The sequence below is a fragment of the Rhamphochromis longiceps genome, linkage group LG6 (genome assembly GCF_057381845.1).
Source record: "Rhamphochromis longiceps isolate RC_006_pf linkage group LG6, R_longiceps_female_GT1.1, whole genome shotgun sequence".
NCBI lineage: Eukaryota > Metazoa > Chordata > Actinopteri > Cichliformes > Cichlidae > Rhamphochromis > Rhamphochromis longiceps.
The window spans coordinates 42,626,823-42,647,719 of NC_140562.1; the positions used below are offsets into that span (position 1 = coordinate 42,626,823).

Here is a 20,897-nt window from a genome sequence, read left to right on the forward strand (position 1 = left end):
TTATTAGTGAAAAAAACCCCATCAATGTATTTTCACTTAAACAAGCAGCTGTTTTTATGCGGATTAAAGTTTAAAAATTTAACAGTGCAAATGCAAATTCCTCCCTGACAGTTTAACCAAGAGGCATTTCCAGTGGAAACTGGCTGACATATCCTCAGCATAACCATGTATAATATCCACAAAACTTAAAAAAAGGATGCACACACACACAATACGGTAATATTATGTTGAGGCACAGTACGTATCACTCCGCGAGGCTTCTGACTACGATAGCCGTAATGCTCCGACAATCCATCAAGCGGTGCGGCTTCGTAGCTTAGCAAAGTTGTACTACAACATTTTTGACAAATTCTCGAGCGCCGTGTACATAAAATCGTTTCGAGGTCAGTAAACACAACCAGAATTCATACATAAGGCACACAGGATTATAAGGGGCACTGTCGTGGCTCAAGAGTTGGGAGTTCGCCTTGTAATCGGAAGGTTGCCGGTTCGAGCCCCGGCTTGGACAGTCTCGGTCGTTGTGTCCTTGGGCAAGACACTTCACCCGTTGCCTACTGGTGGTGGTCAGAGGGCCCGGTGGCGCCAGTGTCCAGCAGCCTCGCCTCTGTCAGTGCGCCCCAGGGTGACTGTGGCTACAATGTAGCTTGCCATCACGAACGGTATGATATGGCCCAGCCCTACTAGCAAGCCTCCTTAGCAAGCTGCATCTGTAAAATGTACGGATTCAACGCACACACGTTTACCTGATAACTCCTACTAAGTACTTGTTAATATGCCAGGATTTCACTCTCAAACCCTGGAGCACAAACTCTGTGGGTTGTCTCTAACAGGCCACCAAAAATGCTCCAAAAGGCATCAACAGCATGGTCGAGTGCACCCGTTCACTGACTTGAATTAGCAAAATTGACAGTGGTTGGCTGTTGGGCCGCCACAAACAGTGAATGAGCAAATTAGCTGAACTGTAATGTTTTAACATGGGCATCTATGGTGAATGACTCACTTCTCTATCATTAGAGGAATTGGCTTCATCTTTCAGCCCTGGAGGTTGATGCTCACCTGTTGGGTATAGAATTAAATTAAAACTTTTTGGGATTACGTTACATGGCTTCCCTTCTTTGTCGGTTTACTAACACATCAGCTCTTAGTTGTCCCCACAGCCGCTTAAAAACTAAAGAATATCAGGTGTTTTCCATTTGTGCTCCACAGCGTCATTACCAGAGAAAAATAGTTTTAAATGACTCTTTAATACTTTCTTCTTGTCTAAGGTACTTGTGCTATCTTTTTTTTTTTTTTTTTTTTTTTTTTTTTTTTACTTCTTACACTATATTTATTTTCCTTATTATTTACTCTGATTTTATGCTTTGTTTCTATTACAAATATTAATAAAAATGTTTTTCTATTATCAATCAATCAAAGCTTTATTCGTCACATGCAGGTTGCCCTGCAGTGAAATAGGACCCCCCGACCTTACACATATAGCACAAACATTACATGGGGATACAGGTCAGAGATTGGTAGAATCAGAAAAAAACATTGAAATGTACACTACACTGGGGAAAGTACAAGAGGAAAAAAGAGACCCCTACTCATGCTATGCTTCCATGGTAGGACAGCATGAGAACAGGAAACAAAAAAAACTCCTCTGCACAAGAAGCACATAAATGTCCACAGCACAACATTGTGAAGACATGACAAGCCACAGGGGTGGGTGGGGGTTGAGGAGTAATCCGAAGCGAACACAGCAGCCACCCTGCACAGCGCTACCATTCCAGCGCGGCACACAGACCCGCCGTGCTGCCCCTTCAGGAAACAAGCATCGAAGGCGTTTGGAAGGGAGGGGGGATGAGTGTGTGCTTATCAGCAGTGTTGGGAAGGTTACTTTTAAAATGTATTCCATTACAGAATACAGAATACATGCCCCAAAATGTATTCTGTAACCTATTCCGTTACGTTACTCAATGACAGTAACGTATTCTGAATACTTTGGATTACTTAATATATTGTGGCGAGTTCAGACAAGGAGGAGACGGAGGTATCGTTTGGTCTTGCTTCCCGTGAGCTAGCCAGGGAGCACAGCCGTTTATTACATTTGCAGAAGAACACACTGCCACTAGCTAACTGCTCAGCGCGGCAACCACAACACACATAGGGCGCCCTCTGACCCCGGAAGGACACACCGTCGCAGCGAGAGGGCGTCACCCGTCACCATGGCAACATACACAAAACATAACTGTACAAGCAGAACCCCGAACAGCCCTGACCCGCTACAATATTATCATGCTTTTTACAACAACGTGAATGTACTATTGCTGTGTGATTTATTACTATTACTGAAGGTCCGCGACTCCGAACTGTAGTAAAGGGACCTCTGACTAATGCTGGGCTCACACTGTGCGATTTTTGGCCCATTTTGAGCCGATTTTTGAGTCGTGCGATCGTTTTGGCGATCGGCCCGATTTTGGCCTTCATCGTGCGTCGTGCATCGTGTAGTATACGTGAGGTAACGAGAAGCGATTGACACCTCACGACCAGCTCCCGATCATCAATCGCTTGGTCGTGAGGGTGTCACCGCAGTTTGCCACACTGCGCACGCGCAAACACAAATGTCAGCGAAAAAGACGGCGTAGCACGGCAGTGCAGCGTGTGATCTGGACACAAGCGATGGAGGCACAACCTGTAGAACCATCCGAGCCCTTTCGATGTGGCCTCACAAAATTATCACGACCACAACAACCGTGAAAATAGTTGGATCGGCACTGCTGCTCAATCACAGCTGCCTGACCAATGTTTTTCATTAGCAATTTAGCAAAGTTGATGGTGGTGGTGTGTCTGTGTGAGTGAAAGACGGAGAGGGAGAGCGAGCGACAGAATTTCTGTTATAACCTTCATTTTTATGGACGCAGTGTGAGCACTCAGGTCGCATCAGAGCATCGGGCCGTATAGTGTGAGACCCTGCATCGTGACCTATGAACTTCTAACCCCTGCGAGTCAATCGTACAGTTTGAGCAGGAGCTGAATCGCGCGACTGAAAAAATCGCACAGTGTAAGCCCAGCATAATACGGCGGGATCCCTGTCGGCTGGTAGCCGAAAAATAGCTCTACTTTGTTGTGTGGGTCAACTTTTCTTGCGACAGACAGAGAGAGGCGTTGAAAGGCTGCTCCAACGGAACTTGTTGTTTTCGGAGGAAAACACGAACACAGTGTACAGTCGAGTCTTAATAGCTTACTTACAACTGGGCTCGTCAGGCACTCTTCTTGGCTGCAGTGGTTATTATTATATTTACATGCTTCCAGCTCCCGTTTTTGCTCGATGACTGCTCGTACCTTTCCACTCCCCTTTTTCTCCCTCCTAGCGCTCACAGACACATAACGTGTATGGCAGTCCATTCTCCCAGCAGCACGGACTACACTGCCCATGATGCTACATTCTTTAGAGCTATGCTTGTAGCATTCTGCCTGTTAGCTTAGCACAACAACAACGAAAAGGCGCTCTCTCACCCAGGAAACACACAGTCGCAGAGAGAGAGAGCGTCGCCCTGTAACCATGGCAACCGTAACGCTGCCGCCTGGAACAAAAGAACGTAGCTGTCAAACAAAACCCAAACAGTCCTGACCCGCGACAAAATGAAACAGGAAAGTACCCCAGTGTATTCCATTTATTTCAACAAAGTAACTGTATTCTGAATACCACCTTTTTAAACGGTAACTGTAACGGAATACAGTTACTCATATTTTGTATTCTAAATACGTAACGGCGGTACATGTATTCCGTTACTCCCCAACACTGCTTATCAGTGTAAGTGTACGTGTGTGCGTGTCCAGAGTTCAGCGGAGACAGTGTCCTTCGCTCTATCAGGCTAAGTAAACAGTCTGCCAGCCAACCCAGGTGGCCTTCATGGGACGGGAAGAATAGTCATCACACAGTCGTTATCAGGGAGTTGTTTTGGTGGGCTCCAGCCTTGGGCCTGCAGCTGGCGCCGTGGTGTCCGAATGTTGAATATTGTTAATTTTTGTTTTGTGAGCAGCTCGAATTTTAGCACTCTGAGACAGGTCCCTCAACTTCGCGTTGAAGAGCTGCGAGCCTCCCCATGATGGTATCAAACTTCAGTTCCAAGGTGTTGTCAGTCTTTTGATTCTGAGACTTCACAACTGCAGTGATCCGTTCTGCGATGTTTTCCAACTGTCGCTCAAGGGTGTCATTTTGAGCAGGCCTTTCTCTGATGTTTCCCCTCATACGCTCAATGGTGTTGTTTTGAGCCTTCACAGCAGCAGTAAGCGTCTCCAAGGTGTTGACCATATTACGTTCGTTGTGAGAAGTCGCACCTCGTCCCCGCGCTTCGAATCCAGCGGGCAGCCATGTGGGGGTTTGAACAGCCGGTTCCGCTCTCTTATTTCTCCGATAAAGCAGGGCTAGGCCAACGCCGATCAGCATGAACCCTGTTATCATGGTTCCGAATAGGTAGATATCTTCAGCGTCCTCGATCGACAGTCCCGCCAGGCACACGGTCCTCCAGTTCTGCCACCCGTCCATCGTGTAACCGGCAGGGAAAGTCCCTCCAGGGCACTCAGGCTCTCCCGAGCCCCGACTTCTCGTTGAGAAAAGGGTGTCAATAGCACTCAGAGACCAGTTGATCAAATCCATAATTCTCTTTTAGGTTTAGAGAACGACAGTGAGAGGCTGTTCCAGGGAAAGTAATGCACGCAAGACAAGACAAGGACATAGAGGCTAAGCAGGGAAGATAAGGGTGAGGAGGAGAGGAGAAAGTGCGACCGCCTTCGCTGAGAGCTGAGAGCTGTCCTCTGTGTGTCGTGTACGGTCTGTTTGTTTGTTATTTATAACGATTTAATGTTGACTGTACGATGCCAGTGTGTCCTGTAAAGAACTAAATAACTAAGTTTTCAAAAATACTAGACAAACATTAGTGATGGCGACTAGTCAGCTGGCTCGGTGGTATCCTAGCAACAACAATACCTAAATCACACCTGGTGTTTTTTCTTTGTAGGCTCCAACAGAGAGAACCAGGACAGCTTGTTATTTTTCAGCCTTTTAAAACGTGTCTTGCGTAATTGGTTACAAATAGTATTCAAAGCAGCCTTTTTTTAATCCTCTTTGTCATCTTTTTGCCGAGTCCTGCTTGGACACGTGGGCATGAGCATGTGTTGCACTCGCTGACCACTCACTGGGCTCGTATTCTCACCTTTAAAGGTCATCCGCAGTTGGAAACAATGCACGTTACACTCATCGCTCCTGAGATGTTACAAACATTTGTGGTGAAATGAATTCCACATAATGGCGGCGTCGAGTAGTTGCATGTTGTTGGTTTGTTTATTAATTTGATCATTCCTCTGTTTTTGCTCCATCTGTGCACCCTTCTGTCTCTGCTTCCCACATACATCCAACACACATTCTAGCTGCATCCAGTCACAATAGGCTCTTGCATAAGGAGTCACGAAGCACAGCGCATGTGGATTTTACGTGCTCGGTATGTCTCATGCTACGGCGTCTTTCATCGCTCATCAGTTCTCTTTTATCTCACGTGGGGGTCACATAACTGTCGTAGGTTGATCCATATTCACAGCGAGACTCCCCCCGGTGTGCAGAGCCAGCCCCCCCAACCCCTCCGAGCGTCTTACACCGTCTGTGTGGCACTCACTGGGGAGTCCCTGAAGTTAGACTCCAATATTGAAGAAATCATATCGCTGAAAATGGCACCTCAGCCTTTAAAATACATTAATTGATCCCGTAAGGGAATACTTGGTGCACTCGCTGCACAGAGATATCAGAGAGGAGCTACATGGCAGCTGCCCTCGGGGTGCGTGCCTTTTCTCTTTAGATAAGATCAACAGCTTATTCCTTTTACAGAGGATTTTATGACCCTGCTCACATCCAGAAGCTTGTTTTCAGACATGCTGAGGATGGATTGGTGTTGGGCGTTTGGTGCATCAGTGGTATAAAAACAAAATCTGTCATTGGGCCTTATTCTGCCCAATGATACCAGAGAACTATGGTTTAAAGAGAAAGACCAAGAGATGGTTTTCATCCCCCCTTTTACCCCTTTAAATATAAGTAAATACATTTTTTAAATCTTTTTTGGCTTATATTTCAGACGTTATACTGTTTGCTAGTCTTGGAATACCCACTGGAGCTTATAGGCAGCTTTGCAGGGAGGTTTGTTGTGATCTGCGCAGCCTTAGTCACAATTCAGCCTTTCATGATTTTCTCTTTTTTAACTTCGACATTTCAGTTTGTTTCATGTGTGTCTGACCTCTCGTCTTCAAGCCTCTGGTGGTTTGGAAAGCAGATGAGTTCATCAGTATGACTAGCGCAAACTTTGATGTTTCATCAAGTGCCTCAACAAACAAACTATATCACTGATTAATGATGCTCATTCACAGTACAGCCTGATAAGATCCATGTGCGTTCTCACATAAAACAAGCGCATCAGTATAAAAATGATATACAAAATACCGTAGTACAGCAAAACACCAGAAAATGTGAAGAAATGACAGGTTTTGATCGATGACACAAGCCTCAAAGCCTCAGAGGGCATTTTTCCAGGCCGTTCAGTGAGCTATCCATCTATCTGTTCATCCGTCCACCAGTGCAATGTCTTTTTCTGTCCCCAAATATATTATATTGGATACTAAGCAAGGATATGAACTGCTGAGTGTTCGTCCTTACTGCTGACTTGCCAAACATCTTTGGCAAGCACTCAAAGTGCTCAGGAGCTGGCCGGCCCTCATGGTTATACAGTTGGCTTGTACCTGCCAGGAGCTTCACAGCTTCCATTATCTGTCACTTAGAGGAAGAGAGGGGAGGTTTAGGTCAGAAAAAGTTCACACGCTCTGTGTATTAAAAAGTACTTTGTTGGCGATTCTAAATAGCTTAAAATGCTGCTGCGGGACTTTATTGCTGATGCTTTATAGTGAATGGAATCAAGTGTTTACCACTGAGGTGGCTGTGTGTTATACATGTTGTCATTTTTTGACCGGTAATGGTTCTGTGTAGAGACATCTTGGTTCTTGACAGTGCTGTAGTGCACCAACTAACGATTATAAAATCAGGCTGGAAACAATAACGTTAGGGAGTGACTGTCGGTGATGACACAACGTGATCAAATTGGGCGAGCGCACTTCTGGATGTCAGTGTTGTGCAATTACTGTAACCGATTTCTGAGCCAATCATTACCGAGCCTCCATTATTTATTCACCAAAACTTGTTTCCCTCTCATTTTATACATTATTAAAGAAGCCAAAACGACTTCTGGTTTACAGTTATGTTTTGATCTTGCAAGTTTATTATCTCATTATCTCAGGATAACATAGTTTTTGTGTCCTCATAGCAAGTTCATCGTCAGAGTTGTCTCACACAGGAAAAGTTCATTTTCATGTTGGTTTGAAAACTTCACTCAGAAAGGATGGAGAGCAGCTGTTCTCGAACTTGTTGGCCTGCATTTGTTTTTGTTGTCTTTCTTTATATTTATTATTGCAGAAAACATCATAAACAATTAATCATCTTCTAACCATGGTAAATACAGTCCTAATTTTCTAGATATGAAGCAACATGTACCTTTTAACCATTTTGGTCTAACAAACCAAAATCACCGATAATAATTCAGAAATATTGCAATTTCTTCCCCCAAAAGGTTTGCACGTCTATTTTTTAACACATTTTTAGCATAACTGAAGAATTCATATGATAATTACGACCAAATCCTATATGAATGTTTACGATAATAATGATTACATTTCCAAAATGTCAAAGTTCAAGCAATCAGTCCCTTCAGTTCAGTTGAGTGTTGTTGAAAGAGTAATCTTTATAGGAACAAATCTGAACGTTTGATGTTTTAAATCATATCCATACTCAAACAGGTTTTCAGCTTTGTTTGCTGCAGTGATCGAGGTCGTGCAGGCTCTTAACAGTGTTTTCCTGCATTTATCTTTCCTGTACATTTGTCATTAATTTAAAATATATTTCTTTATTCGGGCTCAAATGGCTCACACTAACTGTAATGCCTCTGAGGCAGCTAATGTTTGCCCATTCTCCTAGTTTCCCTCATTGCTTTTAATAGTGCTCATTAAAAGGCAGACGGGTAGGTGTTGTAAAGGTAATTTTCTTGGTTTTGCTACGGCGATTACTGTCGGGGCGTCTTGTTCTCTTTCAGCAGCACATTCTCAAGCTCTCATTTCCACGGTGCTGGTCATGGAATAACCGTCTTTAAGTATGATGTACAGTTCATGGGTTTACACATGTCAAGTCACTGTGGCGCACACGCACAGCTGTGTGAATAATGCAATAATGTCAGACAGGAGCCAAATGCTGGATTTCTGTAGCGAGATGTGATTCATAGAAATTACATTATAGTCGGATTTCCTGGTGAGCAATTTTAAGCCCTGAGAAAACTCCACTCGGTCATTTTCATGAGGTTTGGTCTGAAGATAATCTGTGCTAGATTGATGAACCTGATTAAAATCTGGCACTTTTACTGTATGGCGCATAAGTCATGAGCCAACCCATTGTTGTTTTGCAAGGAAAATGTGAAATATGTACAGTAGTCAGCGAAACATGCAAAAATGAATGGAAGTTTGTGCAATTCTAAAAATCTTGAAAGTCAGTATTTGGTATGACCAAGAAATTCCCAGAAGTAGGAACATTCAGGAACATTCATCCAAGCTTTTTGAAGTGCAACCAAAGCTTTTCTTTGTGTGTTGGCTGCGTTTTGTTCCACTCTGTTAAGATGATGCCACACTGCTTCAATAATGTTGAGGTCCAGACTCTCGAGAGGAAAATCTATTATTGATGGTGTTCTGCTGTGTGATCTTATATCCAGGTATGCTTTTACTGCAGTGGCCACGTGTTAAAATACATTGCAAATCAGACACTTCCCAGATGGTATTACATGGTGTATCAAAGGCTGTGTTCGTATTTCCTACGTCTGATAAGATCTCCATCACCACTGACTGAAATCCTCTCCAATCCACTCTTGTACCAGACTTCCAGGAACTTTCAGCTGTTTGTTTTACACGTTGATTTTAGCGTGAGATGAGGATTTTAGTGAAGCACCACTGATAATGACACGAGCCTTTTAGTAAACGTATTCAGTACTAAGCAGTGAAGCAGCTGTCTATGATTGATTTTTAGAGATAAAGGTTAACAATGTCCTTCCGGCCTTTTTGATTTAAACCAACGATGAAAAACGAAAAGGTTAAAATGGTTTTAATAACAGAGGTATATAAAGTCGTCGATATTTTTTATCATCTTCTCCAGTGGTGATAACAAATAGTCACGGGTCAGATGAGTTGCCCGGGTATTGATTATGTCAGAGGTATGTGTTGCTGGTCATTTTGGCGGCTGATCCTTTGCAAGTCGTCAGCTTACAAATTGCAGTAATAATTGGTGGATTTACACAACATCACCAAGGTTGCAGAGGAGAAAAGAGTACCTTGTTATTGGAAAGTACTTCTGGGTGCTCTTCCAGTCCACTCTCCTACTCTTAGCCACCAACCATCGAAAATTTGATGAACTCCTGCTTTGTTTTCTGAACTGAGTGGTTTCCCAAAAGGTTGATTCTGTTCACCTGACATAACGTTTTTATTTGGGGGGAAACGTTTCGTCACTCATCCAGGTGACCAGAATCAAGCTTTTTGGGATTTACTTACCTGGATGATTGAGCATGCATCAAGACAGCCGAGTGGTTTCTGTCATATTTCGGGGTCAAATTGATTGGGTGTGCAGCATTGGTTAGTGAGGGCGATATCTGCCTTTACAGCATACCAGGGCCACCCTTGGAAAAACCAAAAACCTGTTCTGATGGTTGTCAAATTTCTTCTTTGCTCTTTTTTTTGTGCGGAAAAGAAAGAAGAATAACAAAGCACCCAGTTCTTAGAGGGATATGGTGACTTTATTCATGGGACATGGGGTTACACCAGTTGCCCACACGCTCGCTCCACTTTGAGAGAGTTGAGGTTGCTCTCATGCCAGAAAAGCTGAGGGATCTGATTAGGTGGTCATTCCTACAAACATATGTAGCCGCCCCGAGCTGCTGCAGTGGAACACAAATCTTAATTACTGTTGACAATGACAGATGCACGCACAAATTGATTTGTGATTAACTTGATTAAAAAGTCCACTTGGAGTTTATTACGCGACGACTGCAACCTGAAGCCTTTTGCACGTGGCTCTCACATATGATCTGAGCTAAACAGTGCATGTATCTTTGATGTCGCTCTGTGTCTCGGGTCTTGTGCTCACAGGGTTACAGTATGTGTTCTGCACGCAAGTGTATGAGTGCACACATATCCTGCCTCCCATTTCTTTACGGCCTCTGAGTAAGCACCTAAGTGCAAATGTAAATTTCTTCAGATGTGTTGTGATGATAGTACTGAGCAGTTGCCACTTTGTCCTCTGAGTAAACTATGTGACATACAGTGAGCGCGGCTGACACAGCCATCTGTGTTGTGTTGTGTGTGTTGCAGGATCCCTGGCAGGCTCAATGACAGACGCACTCCCCTCGGAGAGCTCAACTGGATCTTCACAGCCATCACCGACACGATCGCCTGGAATGTTCTGCCCAGAGGTGAGGCGCTCACACGCAGGCACACAGTTTTGTTTAACAGTCGTGAGCAAGCTGTTCTCACCAAAATAATGTACCTTAAAAGATCTTAAGAAAGACATTAGTTGGGTTAGAAATAGTTTTCTTATGATGGAAAGTGAGTGCATCCCAAATTAAACTCATCTCAACTTCCAAAACAAATGTTGGGAATGAAAGACACTGGGAAAATATCACAGCCTGGAAAGCACACTAAAAAATAAACCATCAGCTAAAAAACCTCAGCGAGCTTTAGAGGTGCACATCTGTGATTTCTCTGTGGACATCAAACTTAGTGTTTCAGTCCAGGTCAGGTTTTATGAAAATCTTGTGAATGCGAGAGGCTGAGAAGTCAGTGTGGCTGAGGAGTGCCACTGATGGTTGCCAGTGTTTTGCTAGATACGGCAAAAATGAGCCGAGGTTTCTGAGCGACAGCATCTGCTGCAAACCAGCTAAACTGTGCACAGTAATGGATTTTTCTGGGGTTAACCCGCCTGTCTGCTGAGGTCTAATTAAATAGGGAAACCTAAACCAGGGTTAATCCCAGTGGAGACTTTGAGTCCAGTGACTGCTGTCTGATGGTGATTCTGGATGTTTTGGCTCTACATGGGAAGCCGAGCTGCTTGTAGCAGAGACGCAATGCGTTTCCTGACATTTAGAGCTGGTGTAGGAGCAGGTTTATGGTACTCTGTGTGAGTTTCGAAGCTATAAATCGGATGACCATGCCTGGTGCAACTCGTTCTCCTTCAGATCTGGTCAGCCTCATTTCACGAACAGCTCTTTCTTTAAGAGGGTATAAATACTCATAATTTCCATAACGTACTTGTGCCAGGGTGCCGTCACAGAGCACATGAAAAAGCCAGAATTTGCTTTTGGCCATGTCATCATAGTCCTTGCTCACTGCCCATCCCACTCACCAGATTGCGCCCCCTCTGACTTCATCCTCTTCTCCAAAAAGAAATTAAAGGTAAAGCGTTGACATTTTCCAGCAATTAGCAGAAGCAGTGAAGTGACTGTAGTGGTGTCCAAGGTGACTTCCTTGACCTTGGTTTGGTTTTTGTTTGTTTTTCTTTTTTTCAGTCACAGAACTTTATAGCAGGGATTACCAAAACCAAAATATATGAACTAATACAATAAACAGATTGAACAGATACTCTTGCTTAACAACCCACAATAACAGTTAGTTTAAGCTAAAATACAAGTCAGTTCTAATCCAGAAATGAAATGGATAAATCTGGATGAGTGGCTGGAAGTTCTGCTTATTTGCTTCTATTTAATGTTTGTTTTGCACATTATGTCATTGTTCCATCACTTATGCACTTACGGGCTGCTGTATGTGCCCTGGTGCTTTTTTCTTTTCATTTTAATGCATATGGTTTAAGTTGCCAGAAGATAAAAATCAGCCAATTAAATCAAATCTGGCATATTTCCGTCAATGTCAATATCCATTTTTGAAAATGAACATAAATCAAACCATTGTTGTATTTCTCTATTTAGGGGCAATGAAGCCTTATAACATATTTATATCACAATAAATTATGAAAAAGAAGGTAAGAGTTTAATTTCTTCTAAAATGATTAGAGAAGCAAACATGCAGGAACATTTCCTCTTGTTGGAGCCGGAGACACATCTGAGGCGCGCTGCAATCTTTAGTTGAACATGTTTGGGCAGTGATTAAAAATGAAATGACCCCATGTGTTTCAGTTCTCAGGGAGCTCAAATTAGGGCACCTAATAAAAACTGCGCAGTAGTGACGCATCAGCAGTGCTAAAACTTTGAGAACGTCCCCAGTGGTAGAAAATAGTGAAGCTGTTTTCTATAAAATGCCAAAAGTGCAGTACGTGCAGGTTGGCTGCTCAAATTGAGATTAATTGTGTTTGGAGCGTCTAGCAGAGTAATTGGGGACATCATTTAAACATAATTTGGCAGACATAAAAACCCGTATACACACACACACACACACACACACACACACACACACACACACACACACACACACACACACACACACACACACACACACACACACACACGTAGCAAAACTCCTGCTTACAACACACAGCGCTGCCATTAGCCGTTACCCTCAAGCTCAGCCTCCCCAGATAAAAACGCACACAATTTCCTTTTTTTCTACATGTTGTTACAGTTTGCATGCATCGCACGCAGATTCCCTCATTGGCCACCTGTCTGTTGAATGCAACACACATCCACACAGAGGAGGGCTCAGACTCTCATGAGACAAACTGTATCCCAGCTAGAATAGCAATGTGACAAGGCTGATGGCTGCAGAAGCCTTTTAAACCCTCGGGGCTCTGCTGTTAATGAAGCATCTCGCATCAGAAAGAATCCCTGTAATGAAGGCACTGCACACCTAATCCAAATCTCTCTCTCTCTCTCTCTCTCTCTCTCTCTCACACACACACACACACACACACACACACACACACACACACACACACACACACACACACACACAATGACACTTCAGTGTTTAAACAGCCCAACACTAGCAGTGGGCACAGAAGCTGTCAGACAGTGTCTCGTAAAATATCCCCAACACACAAGCGAAGTAATCATAATCACAAGCTAAGAGATTGCCATGGGATTGGCCTGGCCCCATTACAGTGAATTGGTGAATACACTAATGAGTTGACGAAAACGTGACTGCGACACGGCTTAAATCTGCATTTTCCTGCCCTTTATATTCTCTAAGCATACAAACAAAGTAGCCCATTTTTCTCTAAAGTAGTCGCCTCGCTCTAGTTAAGCTTCTTTTTGTTTATCGAGTCTTTCAGGCCCCCGTTTCCTCCCACATGCAAACTTATCTCTGTGTTCACTTAAATCATTTGATGTTCCCTTTCTCTTTCTGCAGATTTGTTCCAGAAGTTGTTTCGTCAGGACCTGCTGGTGGCCAGCTTGTTTCGCAATTTTCTGTTAGCAGAGAGGATAATGAGGTCATACAACTGCACACCAGTCAGCAGCCCCCGCCTGCCCCCTACATACATGCACGCCATGTGGTAAGACGCACACAAACGGAGCTCGGGGCTCACTTTCACGCACACCGGTAACACAGATGTCCACAGCTTTGCAAAGCAGAAGGCAAGAGTACGAGGGAGAGTCATCCTTGAGGCTTTGCTGTTTGTTCAGGCGCACTGCAGTTGGAGTTTGAACAGACTTTCTAACAAACACACGTTATGATTAGAGAGCAGACAGTGTTGCCTTTTTTATGTGTGCCTGTTTAATGATTGTTAGTGTGGGGATATTAAAAAAGGCCATGAGTCTGGCATCTTATGCACAAAAGGAAAAATCTGCCTCAGGGCTCAATTGTTCTAAAGTTATGGGTTTGATTGTTAAATGTTAAATGTCTGAAACTGTTTTCCATCAGGAATTACTTTGAGTCTTTCTGACCATTTAGTTTGGTTTTGCAATTCCTCATTTTACCAAAGCAATTAGGATAAACACTTTGAATGCAGTGAGATATTTTTGGGAGTTTAACTGCACTTGTAGAGAGTTTATGGAGCTCTCATTCAACTTCATCTTTGTGCATTCAGTAGACGTTTTCACAGACGTGCCACCCGCCTGCTGTTCAAATCTTCTGTTTTCAAGAGTAATCCAGTCAGAAGAAGCGACCTGAGAGCGTGACACCAGAGCTGATCGTGCTCACGCATGACAGTGTTTGTTTTACTACCGGATGCACTGCAGCCTGTTTTACCCGTGTCGCAGAAACAGCTCTGTGCTCTGTCTGAAAACAGAAGCAGGAGAAGGTGCACAGTAGCTGAGCATCTGTATGTGCAGCAGTGTGACCAAGAGCGTTGCTGTCACTCTAGTCTATAAGCAAAAACAGGACAGGGTGCGTCAGGGTCTGTGTAAAAATGTAGACCCATCTGTGTAACTACAGTTACTACAACATATTAAAAGTGCCTTATTTACTCTCACAACCTCTAAATATAATGTTGAAATGTAAGCCAAAACACGTAGGTGTCTTTATTTGCTGCTTCTCTGGAGCATATGCACGCTCTTCATTTATACTAAGTTTAGTTTCCACGAATCTTGTTTCTCATTTATCTTTGCATGTTGACAGTTTCCAGTTTGGCTCCATGTGCTGCTCTCTCCCACATGGCAGAGGCACACAGCTGCCTTCACCAGGGGCGGGGCAAAGTCTGTGTTTATGTTGATTGACTGGTAATTTTCACAGTATACCTGTAATACCAGTAACAAAGCAGGAAAGTGTGTTCTGATATGGAAAAGTACTTGTATACTCTATGTATATCTTTATGATTCACAAATACACCTTTGCATATGAAGTCTTTTTGCTGCTCACGCGAGGGGGTCGCACAGCGGCCTGCCTGCCTCCATCTCATCCTTATTCCCGACCATGTTCTTCTGTCACACCATCTGTCCTCCTTCACTACATCCATGAATGTTCTCTGTAGCCTTCCTCTTTTCTTCTCCTCGGCAAATGTGTGTGTTTTTAAATAGAAAATTCTTTATCTTTGCATCAGGACGGTCGAACACTAAAACTTATGTCTAAACGCTTAAAACTTAAGCCTCAGTTTTTAAACTGGGTCGATGGGTGAAGCTGAGGGAGTTATCAGCTATCACAAGATGCACGTTGCATCTGCAATCCAAACAAAACCTGTTTGGGTGTCTTTTAGTCCACCCAAGTGCTGAACATTCCCTTCTTTAACAGCAGGCCTGGCCTTTATTATGAATTAAAATTGTGAGGAATTAAATCAAAACGGGCAATTGGCCACCTGTGTGTTTGTCCTGACTGGGTTGTTTACACATGGAGGCCAGAACTGTTGTTTGTAGCATGCTGTAAGCATGTTAGCATGTATCTGCTGTAAAACTGAGTGTCGGCCTCAAGTGGTCATTTGAGGAACTGCAGTTATTTTCCTCTTTTGTTTCGTGGCATGAGAAGAGTGTTTGCTCTTCTCATGCTCACTTTGTCTGCGCACTACAGAACCTTGTTGCTGTAGCCTGATGTGGTGACTGTGCGGACGAGCGTCATTTAAAACAAAGAACAGATGACTCTGCATGGTCATTTCTCATCTCTGTCATTTTACTTGGTAGGAGCGTCACTGCTGAAACCCTTCTGTGCCTCAGATCTATTTTGTAGTCAACATAAATGCAGTGCAGAGACGAGACAGGTTGGATTTAGAGTAAAAGTGCTGCCGTTTCTTTTCCCACCCACTCACATTAACCTGCAGCCAAATGCGTCCACCTTTTGACTGAAAGCAACGAAAAAGCACTTGTCCTCTGGGGGATGTTAAAAGACTTTGTGGGACGTCTTTATCTGTGTCAGCCATGGCAGATTTAGTTTAAAAGCAGCCACACCACAAAAATAAACCGGGGGAAAAACAAAAAACCTTTTTGAATTATTTAATAACACAAAATAAGAGTTTAAAGGTTTTACTTATACTCACACAGTTTGGGACTGACAAGTTTCTGCATCATTTTACTGATTTATTAGTCATGTGTTCTCGTAACTACACTTGTAAACACAGAGACGAGCTTTTAAAGTCTTTTAGGCATTGCTAGGAACATTATCCCATCGTCTATCTTGCTTTACTTACACCAACACTTCTCCCACTATCTATTGTTTCTCCTCTTGGTCTTCTATAAATGCCTCCCTCCATCTCTCCCACTCATTATCTGGCTTGTGTTTGGGAAAAAAATCTCTCACTCTCATTGCCTCGAGGAGTGACTTGTTGTGTAACAGCCTGGCATCACTTATTGTAAAGAATACTGCTCTTTACTGAAGCAGTAGCCTTTCATTCTCATGCCTACCCACTTTTTTTTTTAGATTGTGGGTACATTACAGTTTACCGCCAAAGAAATGAAGAGTATCACTTTGTTTCACAGCAGCACATGCAGTATTAAGCACGACAGATTAACAGCAGAGAGGCGCTTTAAGAGTGCAGAAAACTAAACCGAATGGACAATGAAAAAGGGACGTGCTGGAGATATAAGGCTGGTGGAAAAATAAAAGTTTGGATGAACATAGATGGGAAAGGAAGGGAAACATAGAGGAGGAATTAAGCAGTTTGGGTGCTCGTTGATCGATGTTGGTGCCTGAACACCAACAGCAATTGTTATTCAGATGGAGGAGATGGGAGAGAGCAGATAAACCCCAGGTTGATTGCTCCCTCGTGGGCAGTTTTAGTGTGGGAGTGTGCGTGGGTGTGTGTCTGCTTTATATCTGCGCTCCTGTTTGCGCGTTGCTGCACCACTCTCTGCAGGCAACGCACTCGCACACACAAAAAGAGCTTAGTCAGCGCCAACTGGTCCCCTGCTCTGTCCCCTCATCGCACACAGACGGGCTTTGGTGTGATGAGTTACTCATTCGGATTCGCAGACATCATCCAAGTTAATGCTGTCATCCTAAACAGTGCAGCAGCCTCCTCCCCGTGAGTGTGTCCTCGCTGATAGCACTGCTCTATCTGCTGGTTTCCACACCATTGGGTTACATAAACACCAGCAGGGATGGAGATTTGTTGGCAATGTGTGCACACAGATTGTAATCCCAGTACTTGACGTTATGAAACCGAGAAAACACGTTTAATTCAGAGCGATTTTTTTATAATATTAACATCATATGTCCAAAAATAAGGCTCTCGCAGCTCTGTCAGCGCCAATGGATCTATTAATGATTACCATAACTCTGAAGGATGCTCCAGCAGCGTCTTCCCTCCTGTACTTGTAGAAGTTTTACTTTTTGTACCATATCAAGAAACAAACTGTATCTAAAACCAACAATAATTGTTCTCCGAAACTAAGGAAAGCAGCTCGTATAACAACATCAGTAGCAGTCACACATGGCCACATTTTTTTAAACAATGTCTTTTTATTAAGAGTTTTTTTTTTTATACATATGGACAAAAAGAGAAGAAAGGGATTACAGATGGTCTGTACATTCGGGGTAATCAGCCCGTACATTTAAGGCTGTGAAATAAAAGAAGAAGAAAAGAGAGAAACATAACTTAATCCCTGCAAAATAATCCCACCCAGGTCACTGCCCTGTACACTGTATTTCCACACCTGACATAAGAGAGTTTGCTGAAAAATTCTTATAGATTTTGAAATGCATGAAGGAAAGGACCCCACATGCTTTGATTTTTCCCAGTAGAGTTCTGGAGTAAATGTCTGATTTTTTTTTTTTTTTTTTTTTTTTTTCCAGTTTTAGACATGACATGAGGTCATATAACCACTGTTGGGAGGGGCAGCATCCCACCACCTCCGTAGGATTGCCCTCCTAGCCAACAGGGAACAGAATGATAACGCCTGTCTTTTAGAGGCCTTTAGAAGCAAATATGATCACATTTAAAGAAGCATTTTAAAACGAGTTTTAAAGTTGCTGTATGGCAAACGGATCATTACATTAAGTAACAGCACTACAAGTAATATATAGTTTTAAGTTACAGTGGAGAAAGAAGCGGTTTCCACTAAGTGGGGAACTTCTTAGCAGCAGTGCAGTCACAGTATGATGTGACCCTGAAAAAATTGCAGTTTGCACTGAATCTAGATGGAGTCATAGGAGTGCCAGTGTTGATGATAAGCATGAAATTGAAAGTGTTAAGGATACACATACTATAATACTGCAAACAGTCCAACTCGGGTATAATGAAGGTCACTGACTCACTTTCTAGTTTGTTGAATCTTCTTTCTTCAGTAGCTGCACACCATCTACTCACTTTATGGCTAACTAAAGTAAGCTCATTCCCTCCTCTGTTGTTGCACTGGCCTGTGCCTGTGATATCACATCTCCAGTGTGGTTTTTGTCCCTCCCTTCACATGACTTCATATTACATGTTAGTCTGCACAACCTGCTTTGGTGGTCAGTAGAAGTAATTCAATTAAAAATGCTCCAAAAAGCATCAGCAGCACAAAACAGAGCAGAGGTCTAATTCAGTGATGAGCGACGATGAGGCCCAGCCGACACCGGTCGACTCCTTATGTCAGGACGACTGTCAGTCAAGGCTGGATATGAGTTATTAAAAAAGGGGATAAGCTGCCCACTGAGACCAAACCTTTTCTTTGTATCAGACTATAAAAAGGCTTTTTATCAAATCAAAATCAAATCACTTTTATTGTCACATCACATGTGCAGGCACACTGGCACAGCACATGCGAGTGAAATTCTTGTGTGCGAGCCCCACAAGCAACAGAGATGTGCAAACACAACAACACAAACGAGCAAAATACAAGAATGGCCAACCTGAAACTAATAAATATATGTACAATATATAATAGTGTATGCATTTCTGGATGTGTATACTAAATATTTTCCTACGTGTGTGTGTGTGTGTGTGTGTGTCTGTGTGTGTGTGTGTGTGTATACACATTTTTACAAATTAAATAGTAAAAATAATAATAATAATAATAAAATATATAAAATATACAGAGTTGAATATGTGCAAAACAAGTGGCATTTATATACAGTGTGGAGTGCATAATGTTTTATTGCTTTAAACTTCGACAACTTCATATGTGTGTCTATGGAGGCTGGCTCACTTTTTAAGCCAGCCTCATCACACTTCTAGAAATAAGTTGCCCAGCTAGTCTAAAGCTACTGTAGCAACTTCAGCGTAGCGTCTAAATAAGCACGAGGATTAAACCCGATTGGGTTGGTTAGCAAGGTGTTGTTCCACGTTTGTCTTTAAAAATGAGTTGGATAAAAACAAAATAACACAATACAGCACTCTGACTTGTGCATCTAGAGGAATCATTTGTTTGCTAACTGCAATGTAAGATATTCATGTAAACAGAAGTCTTAGTTGAAACAGTGCATGAATATAATCAGGGCTAGTACGTCAAAAATTAGGCCTCATATGGCACCAACACTGTAAAACGAGCAGCATCTGTTCTTAATAGAGCAGTAGTGTGTGTTTGCACGGGTAATATTTTCACTGGAAGGCGACTACACCGGCTCCTGAATAGATATACGCTTCTGTTTTTGCAGCAGCTGACAGAAGCTGGAATAGCCACAAATGCTTTCTACATGCTGTATTGCATGTTTGCATGTTACACATTCATCAGTGGGTCCATTATGTCTTTAACAATGTGCTGTTGACCAAGAGTGCAACTCTATTATATCACATTGAGATAATGGGAAAGGCCATTAAAGCAGGAGTCTCAGACAGAGTGAACTCAGCATCAGTGGTTCAGCATCACATTACGTTGCTGCGTATCGACTGGGAACATGACTCAACCCCCGCCTCCTGTTAACTGAGGGGAAAAAGCCCCATCGAGGCCCAGAGTTCAATTGTCTGCAATAAGGAGCTGGAAAGTGAAGGGAGAAGAGAGACGGGCAGAAAGAGAGAAAAGAGAAGCTGTGATAAGGTTTGATGTGAGTTGCATAACCCCATGAATTAGAAATGATGGCCATGAGAGGAGAGCTTGTGTTTCCAACGGGATTAAAGGCTCCTCACTGCCCTCCTCAGGACCTCAGGCTGCGAATTTAAAGAAGCCCGTGTGCATGATGAGGAGTGCGAGGGAGAAAACGTGAGCTGAGCAAAATGAGTGTTAGTGGCAGGATGGAAAAAATGGCCCAGGTCTGGTTTATGACCTGCTTTTGTTGATTCTGCTTGGGGCTACATGAGAATCAGTAGATCTGAGAGTTTACCTTTTGAGGATGGTGCTAAAACAAAACCCAGCCCTAAGCTTACCTCCAACCCTTGACAAGACTCAGGTTAATCTGGAGAATACCAAGAGGTTAAAAAACAGTAAATAGTGAAATCCCTGCCAAGTCTTTAGCAATAAAATGTAATATTTACTAGGGGTGCAACGATATTCGTATCGATATTGAACCGTTCAATACGGTGCTTTCGGTTCGGTATGCATATGTATCGAACAATACAAAATTTGTAATTTATTTTATCAACTTTCCTTCTGACGATGCTGTCTGTGTTGAGCGCTCAGTGAATCTGCGTTCGACTACTCCGCCTAGGCTCGACAGTGCAGCCTAGGCGGAGTAGTCCAACGCAGATTCACTGAGCGCTCAACACAGACAGCATTGTCAGAAGGAAGAGCGCAGGGCACCTCCCCCACTCTCATTCAGATCTGGCGTTTGGAATTATTTTGGTTTTCATGTGACGTATGACCCTGAAGGTAAGCCAGTCATGGACTAAAGTAAAACAGTATGTTGGATGTGCCACGCAATGCTCAATTACATGGGTGGGAACTAGTGTGTTAGCGCAGTTAGCTCGTTAATGTCTAGCCCCATGCACGGGGCGATCGGCGGTAGCTCGTTAACGGAGATTTGCCGTGTTGTGGCGTTAAGGTCATTTCAACGAGATTAACCTGAAA

At 43.1% G+C, this 20,897-nt stretch overlaps 1 protein-coding gene across 4 annotated transcripts in view; it reads left to right on the forward strand.

Moving 5' to 3' along the window:
* Positions 1 to 20,897, forward strand: part of rptor (regulatory associated protein of MTOR, complex 1) — a 217,397-nt gene that overhangs the window by 117,133 nt on the left and 79,367 nt on the right. For all 4 annotated transcript variants that reach the window (XM_085410820.1, XM_085410819.1, XM_085410821.1 and 1 more), the window contains exons 9-10: positions 10,477 to 10,577; positions 13,462 to 13,606. In XM_085410820.1, the coding sequence (XP_085266946.1) occupies positions 10,477 to 10,577; positions 13,462 to 13,606 (246 nt within the window). The remainder of the gene's footprint in view (positions 1 to 10,476; positions 10,578 to 13,461; positions 13,607 to 20,897) is intronic.